This window comes from Lepisosteus platostomus, chromosome 11 (assembly GCF_059453375.1).
Source record: "Lepisosteus platostomus isolate fLepPlt1 chromosome 11, fLepPlt1.hap1, whole genome shotgun sequence".
Taxonomy (NCBI): domain Eukaryota; kingdom Metazoa; phylum Chordata; class Actinopteri; order Semionotiformes; family Lepisosteidae; genus Lepisosteus; species Lepisosteus platostomus.
Genome location: NC_142621.1, coordinates 20,228,625 through 20,251,566, shown reverse-complemented (window position 1 = coordinate 20,251,566; position 22,942 = coordinate 20,228,625). Strand labels below are relative to the sequence as shown.

The 22,942-nt window shown below is 36.3% G+C and overlaps 1 protein-coding gene across 2 annotated transcripts in view; it reads right to left on the bottom strand.

Moving 5' to 3' along the window:
* rabgap1l (RAB GTPase activating protein 1-like) overlaps window positions 1-22,942 on the bottom strand; it is a 423,532-nt gene that overhangs the window by 175,942 nt on the left and 224,648 nt on the right. For both annotated transcript variants that reach the window (XM_088598822.1, XM_088598823.1), the window contains exon 14: window positions 8,221-8,334. In XM_088598822.1, coding sequence (XP_088454948.1) covers window positions 8,221-8,334 — 114 coding nt within the window. The remainder of the gene's footprint in view (window positions 1-8,220; window positions 8,335-22,942) is intronic.

The following is a 22,942-nucleotide window of genomic DNA, read 5'->3' as shown; positions in this document are numbered from 1 at the left end:
AACAGTAAAGAGGCATTCTTGTATTGCTTTTTATAATCTATTTTCCCTGTTGAAATGAACTATTGAGAAAAGAGCTTAATCAAGTGTTTTACACAAGAAATGTGTGCAATGCCAAAAACAAAACACAGGTAAATCTTTAGGCCTATGTGCAAATAGCAGATAGGCCAAGCACTTGAAGCAAGGGTTTCCAATGGGTAGAATCGAGAGTTCAGCTAATTTGCATTGCCTCCTGGAAAATGTCAGATCTTCTAATGCAGTGTTGCTATCTAAACATTGTATTTTAATAATTCGATTTTAATGTTCGATTCATCACATTTGCAGTAGTTGCTGTATGCTGCACAATGCCTCAGTACACAGCTGACTGGTGACGTAATGGTTATTAGCATTCATTATAACATCTTTTCACAATTGCAAACGTAAATACACTAAATAAGATAACCGCTTATCTGAATTGCATTTATAAATCCCTTTTTTCTGAGTTCTGTGATCATGTGTTATTTATTGTTGACTTACAATTACAGACAGAAGTGTTTTAAAGAAAACACTAAAAATAACTGCAGCAACAGCATTACCAGTTTGTAGCCTCATCTAGTCAGATCTCACAAGCTAAGTAAGGTGGCCTAAAACAAAACTTAATCTAAAAAATAAGAACTGATATACAATACAGCTTGTCTCATAATGCTGGGGCCCTGGGTTCAATTTCCAGGCTGCTATCTGTGGGAGTTTGTACGTTCTCCCCTTGTTCACATGGGTTTCCTCTGGGTGTTTTGATTTCCCTTTACAGTCCAAACACAAATACTGGTAGGTGAATTGGCTTCTGGGAAAATTGGCACTGGTGCGAGTGTGTGCATATCTTTTGTGTCTGTGCCCTGCAAAGAACTGGCATGCTCCCCTGTTATCCTATATACTGTAGGATAAAATGGATGGATGGATGGATGGATGGATGGATGGACTTCAAAGAGAACACAGGGCTCTAGGCATATGATAAGATGTGTCAGATCTTCTTGATTTAGCTGCTTCTTGCTGGTGCACTCTGGGTACAGTATCTTCATCAAGGTACAGCAGCAATGTCCTCAGCTAGGATTTGAACCTTACAACCCTCCTCCAGCCAAGGGTCCATAGTCCTACCCATGACTACAAACAGATAATATTTATGACAAAAAGCAACAACTATTTACTGGATTGTAAAGTCTTCATTTTCAACAAGAGAAAGACAGTAGTAATGGAGAGTTACATTTTAAAAGGACAGGTAAAAGAAGGTCATAGTGCCACTGTAAAATAGAAAAAGAAATGGAATGAATGCCTTGTATAATATGAGTTGACAAAATATTGATAGAGCAATTATGTCAAGGCTGTTGGTGCAGTGAAGTCTTCCCACCTTCTCAAGGTCTCTCAATTGGGCTAGAGTCTAGATCATTTTGACAGGCAAGCAAATTAGGAAATGAGTGATAAAGAGGATTTGTGCTACAGCTTTAAAATAAGTCTCTGTACATACAGGTTTAATGAAGGAAGCACAACCACAGGATGCTTTACAGAAATAAGCATATAACATATATAATCCCAGCAATGAAATTATAATGTGAGGCTGTATGTAAAATGTGAATGTAAAACTTATGGTTGGTTTAGATGGAGGGAAATTACACCAGTACCTTGCAAAAGGGATGTGTTAATCGCTGATACTACCTAGACAGCTGCTGTAATATACGACATGACATGATATCACTTTATTAGCCCGATACAATTTCTTGCATTAGGAATTCGTCTTTTCGCATACCCCAGCTTGCTCTCCATGAGACACAGACACACAGACAGGGAGAGAGAAGCTTGAGGTCAGAGCACAGGGTCAGCCATTGTACAGTGCCCCTGGAGCAGCTGGGGTTAAGGGCCTTGCTCAGGGGACCAATGGAGTAGGATTCCTCTGACGGCTGCGGGATTTGAACCGGCAACCTTCCAGCCACTGCGCAGATCCTTAGCCAATACACCACTAAGCAGCAAAAGAGCTAGGCATTCAGTGACCACCAGCCCGACCTGCCTATATCATTTACAACCTCGAAAAAAAACTACCCGATGGTCTTCAACACTTCTATTAAGTTTTCACTTTTAAAGATGTTAATTATTTTGTTTGTGAGAAATTTCATAGACACTTCTGTTAGTTCTTATTTGTGGAGCTGGCAGTTCAGAAACATCTCAGGGGAATGACACAATATGACAAATGTTTCAAGATTCAAGATGGAGACCAGCCATGAACAAAAAATATATTTTTTTTAAACAAAGAATTAGGTAACTGAAGTGCTTTTAATCTTCCACTGCCAATAGAAAAGTTCTTAAATCAGGCAAATAAAGGCAAAACATAGTGATAGACATTGTCAGATTAAAAAGAAAAAGACAGTCTTTTTCTGAGTAAAGAAATAACTTTAAACAATAAGGATTGGCCACAATTAAGACTTAAACACAAAGGCATTTAATTCACTTAAAATGTATTTACCAATCAGGTTTTTAAAACTAAATTTTGATAAATAATACTCTCAGCAATTCTTAAGATAATATGGATGTAAGAAAAGCTACGAATGACACGAGCCTATTCAGCCCACCTTGTTCATTTGGTTTCTAGCTGCTAGTCCATCAAAGAATCCAAGATCCCAACAAATCAGCTTTATAAACAAGGCTTGGCAGATTGTTTTTCACAACAAACAAGTGCCTCCTGTTTCTGTCCTCTGTTCTGCAGATACAGTGAATCAAACCTTACAGATCAATAGGAGTAACCACAGAGTTTATACTTATTGATGAATACTGACATACCTTGTACTGCATTTAATGTTAAATTGGTAATGTTAAAGGGAGACAGAATAACCAAATATAAAACATATCTGTTTCTTTATGATTGCACATTTGCTTAAATGGTGAATCTATAATTGAAATATTTTTTCTTCTACTCACTGTTTCCAAAAATGGAATTAGCAGACCTGAGCAATACATCTAGCTATTCAGAATGTGTGATGAATAATGCACCATGCATGCTGCATTACAATGTATTGTGATGCCAAACACGCTTTTGTTTTTTAAAAATAACGTGATGCAGGACTAAACTGCTTTGTAAAACCGCCAGGTGGCACAGTCAATGCTTAATGTGGTGTGTGGAAGCATTTGGGCTGTCACCAGAAAACACCTGGTTTTGAATCCTGGTCAATGCTGAGCCCCTTGGAACAATTTCACAAAATTTTACAGAATTTAATTTGTATATTGTTTTGACTATCATTAATTGTATACTATATATTATAGTATGTTAAATATCAAATTAATATTAAAAATGTAGGGCTGTAATTAGTAATAAGAAAACAATTTTACTTTCGATTTTGATAATGAAAAAATATATTTCACCCAACACTGTACAGTAGTGGCTTTAAAAGCATATAGTATCATACTGTATTTACTGTACAGATCCAGCCATTCAGAATGCGGGAGGGATACTACAGTTCTTTGTAAAATCGCCAGGTGGAGCTGTGAAAGCTTAATGGGATGTGTGGAGCATTTGGGCTGTTACCAGAAAACATCTGGTTTTGAATCCTGGTCTACTGTATGCTGAAGGACAATCTTTTTCTAATTATAGAATTTAAGCTGTACACTGTTTAGACTTTTATCAATTTTAAACTGTTATTATGCTGTAGCTTGTGAATGTGATGTGCCTTTTTTAGGTTTACATTCACATAGAGAAAATCATGAAACACTAAGGTAAATTTTGGTAGCAGAAAACAAAAACAGTACTGTGATGTAATACCATACATACAGTAATCTAATGCATGCACAGTAGATGGTAGTGATAGCTAAATATGAAAAACGTACACAACGGTATTCTACCCTCTTCATAAATATTTTATGCATCAAAGTCTTTAACTTGGTAACTTACAGTGGGTTATGGTTTAAATGTGCTTGTTCTAATATTATAAAGTTTATATATTTGTACTTCATAAAAAGTTATAACGTTTTTTCCTTTTCTAAGAATACGTAGTAAGACCACCACTTGCTGTTATTGTAAAAATGGTTGCACTGATTTAATACCACTTGATGGTTATATTAATATGGAATTGTGTAACAAAGCAGCTTAAATATTACAAGTGGACAATTTGGAAACATTTTAACATTTTTAAATTGTGTGCAGTGCCTATAGAGTGTTAGTGTAAATACAACAGTTTATTACTATGATCTTGCAAGTACGTACTTTTAAACGTTTGTAATTGCTATTCTTGCAAATAAATTTTGTATTGTTATTCAGTCTGTGTGTTAGTTGGTGGGCAAACATTCAAGGTGAAAATTCTTCCACAAGGAGGGTGCCTTTAAAACGCAGAAGCCAGCACCAACATTTTTCGGCTCTGTATGTTGCTTAAGCCATTTTAGTCTTTGGCATTTTAGTCGCAGAGGTCTAAAATTTGTCCCCATTTTTAATCATTCTGTGTCCGGATCTAAGCGGGTGAGAGAAAGTAGGAATAGATGCAGACAGAAAAAAGTGAATCCTGGCTTAAACTAAAATTATATTTTACCTTCATATTTTTCTTTATGTTAGCATTTTACTTATTTTCTGATAGTCAGATTCAACGTATATTTGCACAAAGTTTTGTATATTAATGTTTTTACAAGATGTGGTAGAAGTGCAACAAATCATTACAGCGAGAGTTTTAATATTATTGATTACTAACAGTTTATGTTAACACCTGAATTTCTTGTACAGTACAGAGAATGTGTTTATTTATTACTTCTGCTTGACCCTCTTCTCAGGAATATAATAAAAACTCAATAGTTCCAACATCTAATGTAACATCCAAACTAAATTCAAGGTCTGTTTCTATTCACACTAAGGAAAAACAAAAGTTTTTTTTACTGCCATAGAACAGGCCATTTGATTGCTGATTGGTAGGTAGGTACATTATTAATCCAATGTGGGAAATTCAAGTGCTGCAGCAGCCAGGCACAATCAATACAGTACAGTACAAATGTAGTAAAATACAATACAATACATTTAAAAAAATGGAATAAAGAATTACAAACAAAACAGAAAAGGCTCACACAAGAAAAAAAGTATGAATGTACAAGGAAGATGTAATACACAGTACAGATAGTACACACTCCCAGGCATATTGCACAGAGTAGGTAACTATTAACTATTTCAACTATTGCACAGTTGTGAATTATAAATAAATTGCCCATTTCACTTCCACGTATTGCACTTCTATAAACCAGATGTAGACAGAACACCAGTAAAACAGAGCACCAGTTGTTACAGAGAAATCAGGTTTCAGGTGTACAGGTATGGTGTCACAACAGGTCAGCGTTGTCTCTGCCCAAACATACCTTGGTTGGTTAGGTTGTAAAGTCCTATGGCAGTAGGCATGAATGATATTCTGTAACGCTCCCTGTCACACTGTGGTAGGATCAGCCTGTTGCTGAACGTGCTCTACATTCCGACAAGCATGTCATGGAGGGAGTGGGCAACATTGCCCATGTTGGATACTAATTTGGACACCACTCTCCTCTCAGCCACCACCTCCAGAGAGTCCAGATCAGACCGAATGACAGAACTTGCCTTCTTGATGAGCTTCTTCAGCCGATTAGCATCCCCCACTCTAATCCCAGAGATCCTCCCAGCACTGAGAAGCTACTACGGAAACCCAACGAGCTTTTTACCAGCACAAAGCTTACATCATCAAGGACTCTGGGACAAAGGATCTTTCAGTATAAAACTTAATTAATTTCATTAATCAAATGATAATTCTCGACACCTGAATTATTATTCCAAACAATGTTCAATTCATGATAGTACATGCATATTTACTTGTTCTACGAACAAGTGATTTAGTTGTATGAGACTGATAAAACCTACAAGTTAGACTGTAACACGTTTTAGTCAATCTGTATTTTAACTCTGGAGTTATGATCTTTGTAATCTCCAAGTGAATGATCAGCCATTCTTGTTCACAGCAAATCATTTCACAGATACATATTTTCTATTAATCTGTTGGTTATACTTCATATCTAAATCTGTGTGTGAGACTGTAAATTATTGTATTTGATTGGTTCTTAAAAGTAATCAAATACACTCGCAATTTACTGTTACAATTTCTGATTGTTAAAGCAATTTAAAACCCCCAACCTCCTACATGGTGTCTTTCAGGATTCTGCTTCTTGCTTTTTTGAGATGTGGATCTGTATTTATTGTGGGCTTGTATCTTCCCTAAATCAATAGCTATGGCAGAGCAGCTCGCTTTTAAGGGTTAACAACACCTACAGGTCGGCACCAGACACCAGTAGGCAAAGCAGATTGCTAAAAGAAACAAAAATGGGTCCCCCCAGATTACAAGAGAAACAGCTAAGGTAAAAAAAAAAGAATGATCTTCCCTTGGGCCTGACAGACCAAATAAATAATAGAAATGTACAATCAATATAACATAATATTCCAATATTATAATCAATATTATGAAGGAAAGCATGATTTTTTTGGTCTGGAGAGCAGATTTATATGTACACTATAGTAATGCAAATTTATAGATATTTCCAACCCGGTATACAAAAATACACAGAAAACAATACAAAAACTGTTCATAGCCTTGTTTAACTACGTTCTGTGAATTAGCCCCATAGTTTCAACAACTATAGGGGAACAACAACACAGCTCAAGAGGCTCCACAGCAAAATAATTAGTGTTTATTCTTTTTTCTACTTTTCTGGCTGAAATTACCCTTTACTTGTCATTTGCAACTTGCACACCTTCTTCCAGCAAGAAGGGAGCCCAGACTGAGAACTATAACACAGCGATTTAGTTCTGGTCCACGTCATTAGCCGGCTGTGATGGGGAAAACTTCCAGGGTTGCTTGTGCTTGAGTCAGCCAGGATATATAATCAATGACTTCTACTAAATGCAACCTATAAAAGTATGGTGGGCGAGGGAAGACAACCGCATTAAACAACACAGACTCTCACACATCCAGCACATCCCTCATGAAAATGTATTTTTGTCACAGTAGTTAAAGTGCCATCTAACTTCAAACTCAAAAACAATAACAAAATCACTAAGACAATCCTCAGCTGGGCACACATCTGCTAAGTACAACTGGACTACTCATAGGAGACAGATTGTAGTCAATGTTTATGTGTTCTGTTACTAAACTAATGATTTTGAATACCAAAAATGTAGGAAACGTTAATAACAGAAACTGAATATACTACAGTTTTATTTTGAACCGTGTCGGAAAATAAATACACTTCAAACTAAATTTAGTGATGTCCTTGATGAACTAAATAAGTAAAGTAAAATAAGTAAAGAGTAAGTAAGGGATAATTTAGCATGACAATTCGGGTATATACAATATTTAGTATTTTTCTGGTATTTTTCTTTAACAAATTAAAAACTAAAGACTTGTATAACTTTCATCACTGTATGTACAAATTGAACATGTAACTAAGTGCATGATGTTCAACTTTATTTATACCTTGGCAATCAGTATATTTGACCCCTCCTTTAGTTTTAAGAAGGCCTTTCAAGTAGTCTTTGAATAGGTTCTTAAAACTTCTCATGAAGGTTAGTTAGCTACACCTTTGCTTAAAATCATATTATCTGATTGATTAGAAAATAATAAATGATTTATAAAATATCTTATTTAAATTCTGAATTCTTCCCTATTTTATTTTCCTTTGCTTGTATCTCCTATCTCTATATCTTGCAAAATTGATTTTCTACTAACAGGTTTTCAGCCTTTCACACTGGCAAAAGGTTGAATATTTAAATCCTAAACATTTTCAGGAATAAACTGTGAAGTAATTATTTGAAATTCCCATTCCAACCACCTAGAAGTTTTCTGTGTTCACCCTACTTTAATACCCAGTGACAATCAAGATGACATCTATAAGCTCTAATGACTTTCCAAGGCTTTGTGAAAGTACCAAAATGATCCTCACACTGCACAAGACAAGAGTTAAAAGGTTAACATAAAACTACTCCAACTCCATGTTGCTTCCATGCTTTCAGTTACAGTGACACAGTTCCTCACTTGAAGCTCTTCAGTTAAATTGGTCAATTCCCTTTGAGACTATGAAAACAAATGCCCAGAAAATGTTGATATAAATCCCAAACGTTTTGGCATAAAGCACATGTGTGCTGTATGTACATGAAAGCAATAAGAGAAATAAATCAATATAAATAAAAAAGCAAAAATAAATAGGCCTCCAGCTTACCTTACAGATCTTGTAGAGAGAATCCTGTCCGTCACCATCTGAATCCTTGAAGTAATCATGTGCTGGGAAGGTGCGATGGATATCTCGGGTTATCACTCCATCCTGTGGGGACTCCTGCATGCAGAAAAGCACAGACTACTGAGAGCCAAACAGATAAAGAAACACTCCTGCACATTCCTGCAAACCTTTCCTCATTTCCTCTGCTTGCTGCAATGTACCAGCAACTAAACACAAGAAGATACAATACAAGAAACATGATACCCTTAATCATTTATAATAATAATTAATAATTGCTTACACTTATATAGCGCTTTTCTGGACACTCAACTCAAAGCCCTTTACAGGTAATGGGGACACCAGAACGCTCACCACACATCAGCTATCAGTGGGAAGGAGAGAAAAGTAATGAAGCCAATTCATAGATGGGGATTATTAGGAGGCCATTATTGGTAAGGGCCAATGGGAAATTTGGCCAGGACACGGGTTATACCCCTACTCTTTTCAAGAAACACCCTGGGATTTTTAATGACCACAGATAGTCAGAACCTCAGTTTTCCGTCTCATCTGAAGGACGGTGCCTGTTTACAGTATAGTGTCCCCATCACTATACTGGGGCATTAGGACCCACATGGACCGGAGGGTGAGTGCCCCTGCTGGCCCCACTAACACCTTTTCCAGCAGCTACCTTAGTTTTTCCCAGGATACCTCCCATCCAGGTACTGACCAGGCTCACACATGCTTAGCTTTAGTGAGATGCCAGTTGTGAGTTATAGGGTGGAGCATTGACTTGGCACTTAGCACTGATATCTCACAAATCTTAGGCCTTAAATTTGAAACTGGACTGGGATGTCATGTGATGTATAGAATTTGCTGGTTAGATATGTTTGTGCCCTGAATTAATCTGACATGCCCCCAAGGTTAGAATCACATGAAATGTATGACTTCAGGATAGTTTTCAGGTTAATAAATGCATTGGATGGAAATGATCTGGTCATCTGGCATATGCTGGATTGTAGTAATTAACCTAATTGATCACCCAGTTAAAAAATACTGTATATCAAGCACTGGTAACATTTATTTTCATATACTGCTAGTATATCATGGTTCTGGGCTAAAATGAAATTGTTAATATTTTTTTCTTCTGGACTAGTTACATTGTTTTACAATAATAATTTCATACTTCGATTCCCATTCTAGAATGAATTTGAATTTTAAGCCTTGGAGGATAAAATGAAAGAATGTTAATGAAATAACAAGGTGATGGAAATAAGCATCAAATTTGCTACAAACAAGATCCAGGACTGACAGCACCCAAGCAAATTCCTAGAGCTTTTTGAACCGATAGAAAAAACGTTCTTATAATCATACGTGTGCTATCCTTGGCGTGGTCGTAAGCGTCCACGGTGTAAATCAATATCTACCTTTGATTCCTGTGTAACTTTTAATCATTTTTTTACCAACAAAACCACCAAGATGATCGATCACAAAGTCACCAGAAATAAGGTGAGCTGACTGGTAAAAAACGCTGTCATTCATTGTATTTTCAGTCATTCAGAAGCCTTAGTGGGTAAGAGTTCCTCTAGAAGCCTCAGGCTGCATGCCACTTGCTTTCTAGCTGTCAATCATTGACTCAGAAGGGGTAATCAATCAGTTTCTTATCAGTGCTCTTTTTTTCCACACCAGAAGGGAACTGAAGAAGGTTTTTTTTCAATGCATAACAGCAGATAAAGGCTCTCTAGCAGTGTCTAAAGGTTTTTATAGCAATTGCAATGGTTTTTATTGTTATTACTTTCAATATCTTTATGATTTATTTATTACATGCGAGAAATTTCTTTCCAGGTCCAGTCTCCACAAAACATTATGTACTGTAGAATTTTTTCTAATTGATCAATTTGTCCCAGATTTTTATCCAAGCTAGTAGTCACCTAGAACAAGGTTTTCAAATAATTCCTAGGACCCTGACAGGCCTAGAATTGAAAAGTCTGACCTCTGAAGACCTTTCCGCCTGCTGTTTTTCTTTTCTGTTTTTTTCACGTTTGTCTGCTGAGTGGAGACATTAAGAAATATAAGACATTTGACTGTTCACACTTAATGCCAAGGGGGTTAGCTTCAATTTAAGACCTGAACCAGGCTACTGCTATGTTCTGCTGCAGATATACAGATGCAGCCATTCAAAGTGAGCGGTACAGACACGTACCGCAGGTAATTGGCTGCGGTGTCGCGTATCATGACGTAAGATGACGCGGGGTACCGCGGTGCGTGATTGGTTGACCGACAGGGGCACTCGTGGTCCGTTGGTCTGTCGTAGAAAGACTTAATGTAAACGTCTTTACTGTGCCCGTTGTAGATATTGAATTTTACCACTGAAGGGAAATCTTAGTAGCTGAGCATAAAAAGAATAGGAGCATACTGTAACGCGTGTGAAGGCCATAAACGATATTAATTTTGGAACATAAACATACAGTATATAGCTGGTCTTGGTACTTTAAAGAAAAAAATACACACCAGTATTCCATTTCTCCCTAAACATTGTAAGCTTCGAAGTCTTTAACTAACGTGATACCGGAGTCAACAAGCATACTTTTAGAATTTGATTAAAAGGGAATATAATATGGAATCGCGTATCTCAAGAAATTAATAACGATATAATTATATTCATGTTGCAAAAGAACTGCAACGGACATAAAAACTCCCTTGCTTTTAACAGAGCGTTCCATAATTTCTAACTACGAAAATGCCAGGTGAAAGGATTTGTAAACATATTTTGTTAAAGCAAGTCAGTTTTTTCCGCAACACATAAAAGACATTTTTCCAAGAAAGTTTAGCCTTTGTCACTAATGAAACCACTAAATAAAGACATAAATATAGAAATCTTAAGATTTGTTTTATTTAATGTTGGTAGCAGGATGAACTGTCAGAGTGTATATTTTGTCGCAGAGTTGCTGCAAGATGTTAACAGTGAAAAAGGTATTTAGAAATGAGTTATTTCAAGATGAAAATTTTCAGAATAATTGCAAATCTAGCAGGATAGAGAAAGCACAGAAAACTGGCAGTTAGATTGATCAGATTAGTATGACAAGTCATTTAGCAAAGGGAATGAGAAGAGTGACAAACTAGTATACTTTAGATCTTTTTTTTCTGAACCAGGGAAAATCTGATCATGTTTCCCTATAACAATAATAAAAAACTTTATTTGATATATCACCATTAAAGGTGGCATCTCAAAGCAATACAGTAGATGTAAAAACAGATAAAAGGACCACAGATTACAAAGTAAATGCATATAAGAAAGGCAAGCAGTTAGAGGTGCTACCAAAATTAGAAAATGAAGCAGATACAGACACTAAGTCTTCTGAAAAGAAAGGTTCTGAGGTTAGATTTAAACTGGCCCTGGTGTGTGTGTGTTTGTGTCTGTCTGTCCTGTGATGGACTGGCGCTATGTCCAGGGTGTATTCTGCCTTGTGTCCGTCGCTTACTGGGATAGGCTCCAAATCCTCTGTACTGGATAAAGAGATTAGAAATGGATGGAAGTAAAGGCACTGTGTGGATGGAACTATACACAGTGTTAGAAACCCACTATGAAATGGCAGCATCTCACTGAGAATAAAACATTTTATAGTGCTGGCTTAAGGAAACAGCCTTTCCACCTCTCTTGCACATCAGTATCCATACCTAGTTATTTAAACAAATTGCCTCTAATTATAAACATCTTAATATGCTGGCTCTGTGGATCCGCATCAGCTATGTTTGCCCATTCCTTCAATTCATGTGCATCCAACACACAGTTCAACGCTAGCAACTACACAAAATCTAAAATATGAGCTCTACTTGCCACTTACAATACCAACAGTACCAGCTAACTTTAGTAGTGACATTTTCATGGATCTTTTTAACAATAAAATTTACAACATCAGACTTCAGACACAATTAAACAGTCCTCAAAAAAGTCTGGTACAAACATTTTCAGCATGGAATAAACCGTTACTTTAATGGTATAAACCTTAAATGGATTCATATTCTCAATAAGATTTGGTGCTCAGTAACATGACTTAGAAAATGACAGAAGACATACGTATCATGCTTATCCTTCTATTTTTCATAATCGTAAACTCCTTAAGGCAGTTACATTTTCTCTGTTCTGACCTGGAGTTACAGAGAAATTTAAATTCTAATAAGAGATTTGTAATGAGGAAAGTCATACCAATCACTCATACCAGGATTTGCAATTACAATACAAATACTTTCTTTCTGTATGTGTTTATTTTGCAGTTTGAGTCTATGGCATTCCTTTGGGGGTCTATACTCCAAGGCATGACTTTTTTATGGGAACATGACATTTTTTTAAAGTCTTTTAATGCAAGCTTCATATAAACCCTTAGCAGTGGTTACTGTCTGGAGCAGGTACTTGAATGGCACAGATTCATTGAAATGATTCAATTTCTTTTGAAAATATTTGGGATAATACATATTACAAAAATCACAGCCGTTGAATTATCCAGAAATTAATTTCTTTCAGGGTGTATTTAACCCCTCATGGATGGCATTGTATGAAATGAGTTTGTAGTTCCCCATTTGCCTCTATTATGAGATGCTGTGGACACTATTTTATACATTTTAGGAGTATCCATAGGAAGGTATGTTCTAGAAAGAGTGAACTTCTGTTTTGCCATTATTTTTAATAGGGGCGTTACATGTTTACACTTGGTGCTCCTACTAGAGAAGAGGATATGATTAATCTAGGCTTATCACAGAAACTGAAACACATCTGGTTGGTGAGTCTACTGTGGGTAAAATGTTACTGGTACCGCATGTTGTAAAGCTCGGTATTTTCTCTCTTGGCCTGACTTTTAATGTCTGAGTGTTAGAATCCATGTTGTTGCTGGTAAGGGAACGGTAGGTGCTGTGATTGACACAGTCAAAGCCTTGTACAGAGATACCATTGTAGCTGTTTGACAGTATTTTAGATGCCCTTAGTTAAAAGCATGGGAGGAAGTACTGCCAAGGGGAGGGGGGGGAGCAAGGATTTTTTCTTTGAGTTTGTGAGGTTATTTTTTGTTTTATTGTGTTTCAGAAAGCAAGAAAATAAAATTTACTGTATGATAAAAAGAGAAAGAGCTGGAGTAGATCCTCAGATCAGATTGCTACCAGCAATCAAACAAAAAAAATGGAAAGAATTGTCTCCTCCTGATTGGAACCTTTCTTACTGTCTTGTAATTTATCAGGCTACCTTTTAATTTCCACTGAGAGAAGGAAGTCACTTGTCATGCAGCTATTTTATTCTTCATTGCACAATATGCTCTAAGTTAGCAAATGAAACATGAACACTTATTGAAATAAATCAAGAATACGATTAACATGAATGTATAAACATCCAAACTATACTTTATCACATTTAATTATTGGGTTAGCTTTTTATTGAGCCAAAATGTTATAAATGTGTGAACGTCTGTAAAATGGAAATATTTATATTTTTCTCTTTTCTGTTACCTGCCTGACAGCATTTTGTATCCCATTCTGTATATTACTGGAAACTATTAGACCCAACCTAAAGAATTCATGGGGGTAGTGGGACACAGTACTGCAAAGAGTCTCCTAAAGGGACAGAGCTATTAGTACTTATGTGTTTGAGTCTGGAGAATATAGTAAACTCTAAACATTAAGGGAATGCATGGAATCGGAAAATATAAATTGCATAGTACACAAGACTTAACAGGTTTTATTCTAGGAAAGCAGACAAGACTGAGTCATGGGACTCAGAGGATCCAAGGCTAGACTGAGTATAATAGGTTTCGGGCTTCTATTGTGACATCTACTGTAAATTACAGAAATGTTAAAAGTAAACAAAATAAAGTAACTAAAATGTGGTCTGAAATCACCCCTTTATACACCCCTTTTACTTCACTGGTGTCAGATATGAAAGGCAATAGTCTCCCGTTCTGTCTGCTGTGTGTTGCAGCAGAGGGACTCCCTGCAGCTGAAAGGGGCAGAGTAACTTGCATGCCCTCTAGTACAGTTTACACATGCACGACTTTAAAAGCTAGCAAGACAGGTTTCGATTCACATTAGCTGGCGAGCCTTGTTAAAAAAACGAATGATAATGTAACATGCCACTGTTCATGAACAAAGTTATACTGAGATTTCCTAAGATACGCGATTAAAAAATAAATAAATAAAAATTTGAATCTCCTGCGGAACACATTCCATAAGAATCAGCGGTTTTACAGTATATATCGCCTTTAAAGGTGGCTTCTCAAAACGCTTTACGGGATAAAAACAACCAGAACAGCAGCAACAACAATATTGTATTTCGTTGCACTTTGAAAACCAAGTAATAACTTAACTATACAGTACGTGCAAACGTTTCGTATGTTGCTGTCGTGAATGCCTGCGTACCCATAAGTATCTTATTTGCCTTGAGTCTGTCTACAGTATCTCTGTCCCACTACCCCCCTCTCTCCCTCAATTCAATTCAATTCAAGGTGTTTTATTTGCATGACAGATGGGTACAATTCTTGTTGGGAATGTATACTTTGATATTTACACCCGGCGCGACACCGAGGGAGCGTCTGCATTTATAACTTGGTTTTTAAAATTAGTCAAGCAATATGAAGCATCTCCTTTTACTTTTAAGTCCCTTAAATACATTGAGCACAGCTTTCTCACCATCCTTACACAAAGCAGAAACTGTCCGATGACTCACAGTACAAGTGGAAAGATTACAGATTTTAATCGTCTTTAATTTTGTCTTTAATTTTGCCTGTGGAGTGTATCTTATTAAGCTCTAAATTGGATTTTGAGCGCGGTTTTTGACTTTTTTTTAATTGCATTTTGGGCGCGGACAGCACATACAAGGGTTAATGAACTGCGCCAAGAAATTTAAAATAGTATTCTTTAGGTGTGAGGGTAGGAGTGGACTGCAGCAGGCATAATCAGCAAACCAGGAAAACAAAGAACAGGACAGGTGAGATGTGTATCCAGAAAGCGAGTGATCAGAAAAAGGAAATGGAAAACGTAGAAAAAGGAAACGCTTTACAGGATAAAAACAATAACAACAGTAGTGGCTGGGCAAACGATTTTTTTTATCGAAATACAAATTGAGATACTGTACTGTATAATGATGTGCATGAACAAAGGTATACTGCAATTTTCCTTAGATACGCGATTAATGCTTCGTAGGAGGAGGCGGTCTTTTCCTCTTGTCTAACAGTCTGTCCACAAACAAAACATTCCTGTTAGATAAGAGGAATTGAAAAAAAACAATTTTGGCAATGAAAACCGGTGTGTGTGTCTCTCCCTGCTGGATGTCCCTCTCACAAACTGCTGAAGGAATAAAATAATTTTATTGAAAACGCGTTTGCGATTGTCTGGTATTTAATTTGGTCCCTTTTAACTGTTTTTCGATCTACTGTATTGCTTTGAGATGCCACTTTTAAAGGCGATATGTAAAATAAAGTTTTTTATTATTGTTAAAGAGAAACATGATCAGATTTTCCCTGGTTCAGAAAAAAGATCTAAAGTGCTACACATAACTTTTTTAATTCGATGTATTTAAAGCAGTGAACTACTGTAGGTGTCACATAACATTCAGAAATACAATCACGTATTTGACAAATAAAAACGATTATAATCTAATCCTTCCACGTTTGATCCCAAAATCCCAAGAAATATAAATCTTGACGGGTAGAAAGCTATGCTGAAAGTTTATTAAGATACTTAGAAGACAAAGATACTGTATCAATTTATGTTGCATTATCCTGATTATGATTAAGAAACACATATAATTAAACACGCGTTTGCGATTTAAATCAGAACACGATTCAAATCAATATAAATGTTTATATTGTAACGCATACTGTCCAGCCTCCATTTCTCTATAAAAATTTACTCTGTTGCACACACACACACAATAGAAGCAGGAAGCAGAAGCAGGGACCGTTGTCAAAAATGACTTAGAATCGATCATGTTGCGATATTTTGAAATATAAAAGTCAATTGATTGTCCATAATATCGCTATTCTATTTTTTCGAAGAAATGTTTGTTAAAAGAAAAGTCCAGCACCAGCTGGATTCGGACACACAACCTGCCAGTTGGTAGTCACGCACCTAGACCAGTCGGCTACAAGACAGCTCGCATGAACAGGCAGGCGAAACAGTTCTACACAGCCCTGTCGCAGCACACGAATACCGTTATTAAATTCTTTAGATACGCGATTCCATATTATATTAGCAGAAAAGCTTAAAACTACCACTTTTTCACACGCTATTTCACATGCTAGTTAAATACTTCGATGCTTAAAATCGTTAGGGAGAAATGGAATAACGAATGTATTTTTCCTTTAAAGTGCCGATTCCTGGAATCTGACTGGCTGACACCCTTCTGAAGTGGTTCCATAAAATCTGGTATACGGAAAAGAAAGCGTTGATAAATACAAGTGTCTTTTAATACACTCTTTGCTGTGCTCTTGAGGATCCTTGTGATATTTTAAGCTCTAGTTGAATGATAGGTGTCGCATTTTAAATCATTTTCGTAGTTAGAAATTATGAAACGCCCTGTTAAAAGCAAGGAAGTTTTTATGCCCGTTGAAGTAAAACAAAATGCCTGACAAAGTATGGCTTGGACAGATTCCAAGTGCTTGAACAAATGTGCTAAAGAAATTATACTTTGAGTATACAGCTTGTCCAAAGTCATCCATTATTAATACTATTAGTAATATCTTCAGTAAAGGCTTTGATGCATAAATATTTCTGATAAAGGTAGGTTGTGTACTTTTGTCCAACTGAGCAATCTTGCTTTCATAAAATATACCAACATTTTAATGACTGATGATTAACATGCTGTAATACACAGTTCAAAATTAAAGGCTCAAATGCTGTACAAGAGAGGTTAAGCTCCCCCTGGGGGTTTTACAAGGCGACGCCGGATAGTTTCCAGCAGAGCGTCAAATGACGCGCGATTAACCACGTGACACCACGTGACACTGCGTGATACCATGTGATACCGCGACACGCCCACCGGGGTATGCCGCGAAATACCTCACCCATTTTGAATGGCTGCATCTGTATAAAAAATGTTTAAGGGGAGAAAATGCCAGGTGTACATAAGCTAAAAGGGTCTTCACCACTAACAGGATAAAAGAATATCAATGGAGCACTGAAGACTATCATCAATAAGTGGAGAAAATGTGGCGCCACAGGGACATTGACAAGATCAGGACAACCCTCCAAAGTTGATGACAGGACAAGGAGAAAATTTTTCAGGGAGGCTACCAAGAGGCCTACAGCAACATTAAAGGAACTGCAGAATTTTCTGGCAGGTATTGGTCACTCCTTGCATTTGACAACAATCTACCATATTCTGCACACGTCTGGGCTATGGAGTAGGGTGGCAAGATGGAAGCCATTTCTCACAAAAAAGAACATCCAATAATAAATAAAAGCAAAAGGTGCTTCCACAAAGTATTAGTTGGGGTGTGTGTGCACACTTATGCAACCAGAGTGTTGTAGGTTTTTAAATTTTAATTATTTTTCCTAATAATTATCTATTTGTTTTTCTCTTGAATTTTGTTGGTTGCAAGGTCACATTAAAGATGGAAAAACGTCTAACATGATTTATCTTGATTTCTGGCTTTACATCACAAAAACCTGCAATTTCAATAAGGGTGTGTAGACTTTTTATATCCACTGTATGATCATTGCTTACAACACCTCCTCCCAGTATTAAGACTGCCATTTCCAACACTTGACTTTGAAGTGACCAGTTATCATTCACTCCTTCTGACAGTAAGGCCACACAATTCAAACAATTCAAACTGCAGCACACCTGACTGAATTCCCATCATCCGTAGTAAAGTACTAAAGTCAATACCACTTGCCAAATTCCGAAACAAGTCTGCTAATGCTATGACCTAGAACTCATCCAACCACCTGTAAGTTACAACCACACAACTTTCTATACAGAGGTCTTCACTGGTTTACTGTCTAAGAAACTTGTACTACTATAGTGAGAACTACACCATGAGTTCTGGGCCCTAGTGTGCACACAATCAGAAACGTGGGGGAACAAAATCTTCCAGATTCCATTACATTCTATTTTATTTGCTGTTTTCAATCAAATTCTGCTATCTTACAATATTTTGCATGGATGCCTGTATTCATGATCATGATGAGCTGCTTCAAGGACTGGCGTATCATAACACTCACGAACAATATCTTCCTTATCAATACTGAACAGCAAGGTTATGATCTGCTGAACTGGAAATTTGCCCCAAATTTGCAGAAAGTATCAGCATCATGTCTAACAATCTTCCTTCATCTCTCTCTCACTCCCATTCTCTCTGGAAATAGTATGCATGTCTGTATTCCTCCTGCTTGCTTCAGCAGTGGTGTAAATCTGGGGCTGTAGTAATTCATATTTCTGAAGGAAAGCTATTTTAGTGTAATACTGTTATTAATTCAGAAGGATGACTCTCTCCTGGAGTGTCTCTGCCAAAATCAGTCTGAGAAGCAAGCATTCATCATTCACAACTCAACCTGGGAACGTTTCTATTAATAACTGCTCACTGACAGACACAGTGAGAATCAGCCAAATGCTTTTAAGATTAAACAATGTAGATTGCTAGGGGTACTTTACCCCACACTACATTTTATATTGTTTTATTAATATCTGTCTTCTTGCTATATTTAGGATTTCTGTTCAGTCTGGCTTGGATATAAATAATTTTGCACATGCTGATAAAAAAACTGCTTTAAATGCTAGTGTGACTGAACACAGATAGAGCCAGTACAACAATTAAAGGTTATTTTAAGGAAATTTGGTGCAACTATGACTTGTATTGAATACTTTATACCCAAGAAATTGGTGACCTGCCAAAATATGAATATCCACTCTAGAAACGTAAGCAATGCTAACAGTGTAGTAACATTTTACAATTGTGTTAATAACCCTACTCTTTTCGAGAAATGCCCTGGCATTTTTAATAACATAACATAACATCACTTAATTAGCCCTATACAATTTTTTGCATTAGGAATTTGTGTTTTCACATACCCCAGCTTGCTCTCCATGAAACACACAGACAGTGTGAGAGGCTGGGGCCAGAGTACAGGGTCAGCCATTATACAGTGCCCCTGGAGCAGTTGGGGTTAAGGACCTTGCTCAGGTGCCCAACAGAGTAAGATTCCTCTGCTATCTGTGGGATTTGAACTGGCAACCTTCTAGCCACAGAGCTACCGCTCCGCCCCGCCCCAACCACAATAACCACAGAGAGTCAGAAACTCGGTTTTATTTCTCATCCGAAGGACAGTACCTTTTTACATTAGGGTATCCCCGTCACTATACTGAGGAATTAGAACCCAAAAGGTGAGCCCTCCCTACTAATCCCACTAACACCTCTTCCAGTAGCTTTCCCAGGAGGTCTCCCATCCACATACTGGCCAGGTTGACTATTTGTCTAAGGGGAGCTCATGTACAAGGTTCAGATTGTGTCAGAAAGATGCAGGACAGCTGCCAACATTATTCTGTATATTCTTTAGCTTTTAAAACCACAACCTAGGAGGAAACTCCTATGCTTGACTCATAGCTGCAGTTTCCACATATTTTCCAATAAATATACTTTTTGTTATATAAAACAGGACAAATGCAACATAAAAAGTAACTTGTCATTTTTAAAAAGCCAGTATGTGTTGGTAAAACCACGTAATTACTGGGGCTCATCCAATATTTTTTAAAGACAGTGCAAAGGAAGATCAATACTCCTGATAAAAACACTTTGCTTAGGAAAAAGAGAGGTAATGTAGCCTGTCAAAATACTTATCACAACTCTCATTTGGAATTCAGCACAAGTAAAAATTATTTTCCCAAAATAGGGATTTGTGCCTTAATGCTGAGATAACATACAGATAAAACATGTTTTATGTGATATTCATTATTTTAACTATTGAATACAGCATGTTACAAAAGTATTCATAACCTTCTGATGTTCTGTTTTGGTGAATTACAAATAATATATACACATTTCATTAAATTATTTTAATTAGCACCTAAACACTCAAACTGACCACTTTGATTGGTGAAAAAAGTTTACAATTTAAATGTTAGCAAAAATAAAAATAAACATCCCCAAAATATAAAATGTTATAGTTGATTATGTTGTTGTATAAGTATCAAGCCCCTCACCCCACCTTCCTTTTGCTCTATTCTTCTGTATTCTGAAAATATGTGATTCAGTATTATTGCACACAGAGGTCACTCAACTAATAGTGTGACTTCAAAGGTTATTTTTCTCTGCCATAACAAATAGAGTAAAAAAAATATGCAATCAACATATAGTATTTTTAGATTTTCCATTGTAGTTTTTGATGGTATTCATGATAATTCTTTCATGCATAAAAATCCTTATCTTAAACAGTCGAGATTTAATTAAAATATTCACTTACAAATGTGTACATAATTTGTAATTCAACAAAAGGGCACATCTTTGAAGGAGTGGAGTGTGAATATTTTAAAAGGCACTGTCATATGACAAATGTCCATAATACATATTAACTCTTTTCCTATACAACACTGTGTAATTTAGGAACATTTTTTTATTTATATAGTAAAGCCCAGTGTTCAAGATTTAGGATTAGGATTAGGAGTTACAATTGATGATGATGATTTAAGCAGCCAATCATTATAAAACCAGCGATGGTTTTAAAAGGTTTTAGTCAAACTTTTAGTCCACTTAAATGCTTAGTACCCCATCATGTTAAGCAGATCACTTAATTTAGTATTCATAAACATTTCTCAGACCTCTGCGTAATTTAGTAGAGAACGTATAAACAAGGTTATAATCCAAGTTTCAGGACAATGAGGGCATCCTAATATGGTTAGTTGTTACAATGCCATAAAAGCCCTGATTTCAAGGTGTGACAGAATATGGCCTAAAAATACAGTTGGTCGATTATGGGCCTAGGCATAGTCTGTACCCTCTGTGACTGTCCCCATTGTATGTTTGTAGAAGAAAGCACTAATTATACAGGGCTGAATGGACCAAGGCATAATTAAGGTCAACTGCAGTATTTTGCTGAGTTAATTGTGTTGTCACAAAGTGTTGTCAATGAAATCTAGTGATGAGTCTATATAAGAGTGTGGCAAATCCATCATTAAAGGCTCGCTACTGAAAAAAAACAGAAAACATCTAGTTGAAAATCTTGACATTAAGATTAAAAATAAGAAGTTCAAAATGATAAATTACATTATTCTATTTAAGTATATGACCTTATATAAATGGTAAAATTAAACAATCCACCCTTCTACAATATGGTCTCACAGTACTTAGAAATAAAGATAAGTCCAGAATTCAAAACAATAATGCAAAATGATGATGAGATACAGTTGGATGCAGAGGAGTTTCATAACTCATAACTATAACAACTCTTCTCACACAAGAGCATTTTGATGCCTAATTTATTTTGTTAACTCAGGATGGTAGTAAGATTCTGACTTCCAAATTGTTTAGCTTTTAATTACAAGGAAGTATTAATGGACAATACACTGCATTTATTTACTAAAATATAACCAGCAGCAGGAAGTACAATAACATTAATACTTGTAATTAAACAATACATTTATCAGGGCTACCCAGTGACTTGATCAGTAGATGCCTGTCCCCAGAGTCCCCAGTGATCGAGTTTACAAGGCAAACATCATATTGTGCTATTACAACCATCCCTGAAACAAACTAAAGTATAACACAGGTTAACCATATGGCATGCTTAGAGTTTACTTCCATTATCTTAATCAACTTCAGTTTAATGTTAATGAAACAATGGCACAAACGCCGCCTAGAATATTTCAAAATAGACTGTCCTTAATTCTTCAAGTTGCTGTTGTCCCAATGAGTTGTGTTGCCTGGTCCAGGTTAAGATGTCATTATTCATGTTAAAAAAGAAAGCAGCCTTGAAACATAAACCACGTAAATAAGTGCTTCACAATATGCCAAAATGCTATACTGCTGCTCCAGTCTTCTTTTAACTGCAGTTATTCATGAAAAATAAACTGGGATGAGTCACTCATTTTTGTTTTGGCATTTTTTTCACTAGTTTTGTGTTAAAGTTAACTTGTTTGTCTAATGCAGAACACTGTCATTAAATGGGTATTTTACAAATTGAAGCTGTAATTATAGTTAGTTTACAAGGATTTGTATTTACAAAATTAAAAAAAAATGACAAAAGCCCAAAGATGACAGATCAGTAATATGCTTTTTTTCTGTGTGCATTTCCTCTAATTTTGTATGTTGTGCCCTTATCCTAATGGCACAGTGTGGCACTACCTCAAGGAAAATTAAATCTCACAGCTTTTCATTTACCTTCACATGGAGAGACTTCAAACACTGCATTGCTTTTGAAGTGCAAACAGAACATTACCTGCCTTGTTAAAGCTTATTTTTCCAAGAATTATATTAGCACACAGCACGTTCAGAAAAAGGGAGTAAGTCCTTATTTTACTCAGAATGACAACGTATTCTATTTAGCTTGACTTCCCAATGACAGGATTGCCCTGCACCAACTACATTGAACTGTCTCTTCTTTGTGTTTCTGTTAAACTGACCTTTTTCACTTGGAAAATTACATGGGGGTAGAGTAGAGTGCAATGAAATGCTTATTTGCATGTATACTCCTATACAAAGAGATCAAGGAAACACCAAAAACAAAAACAGAACAGCAGCAGCAACAAGTTTTA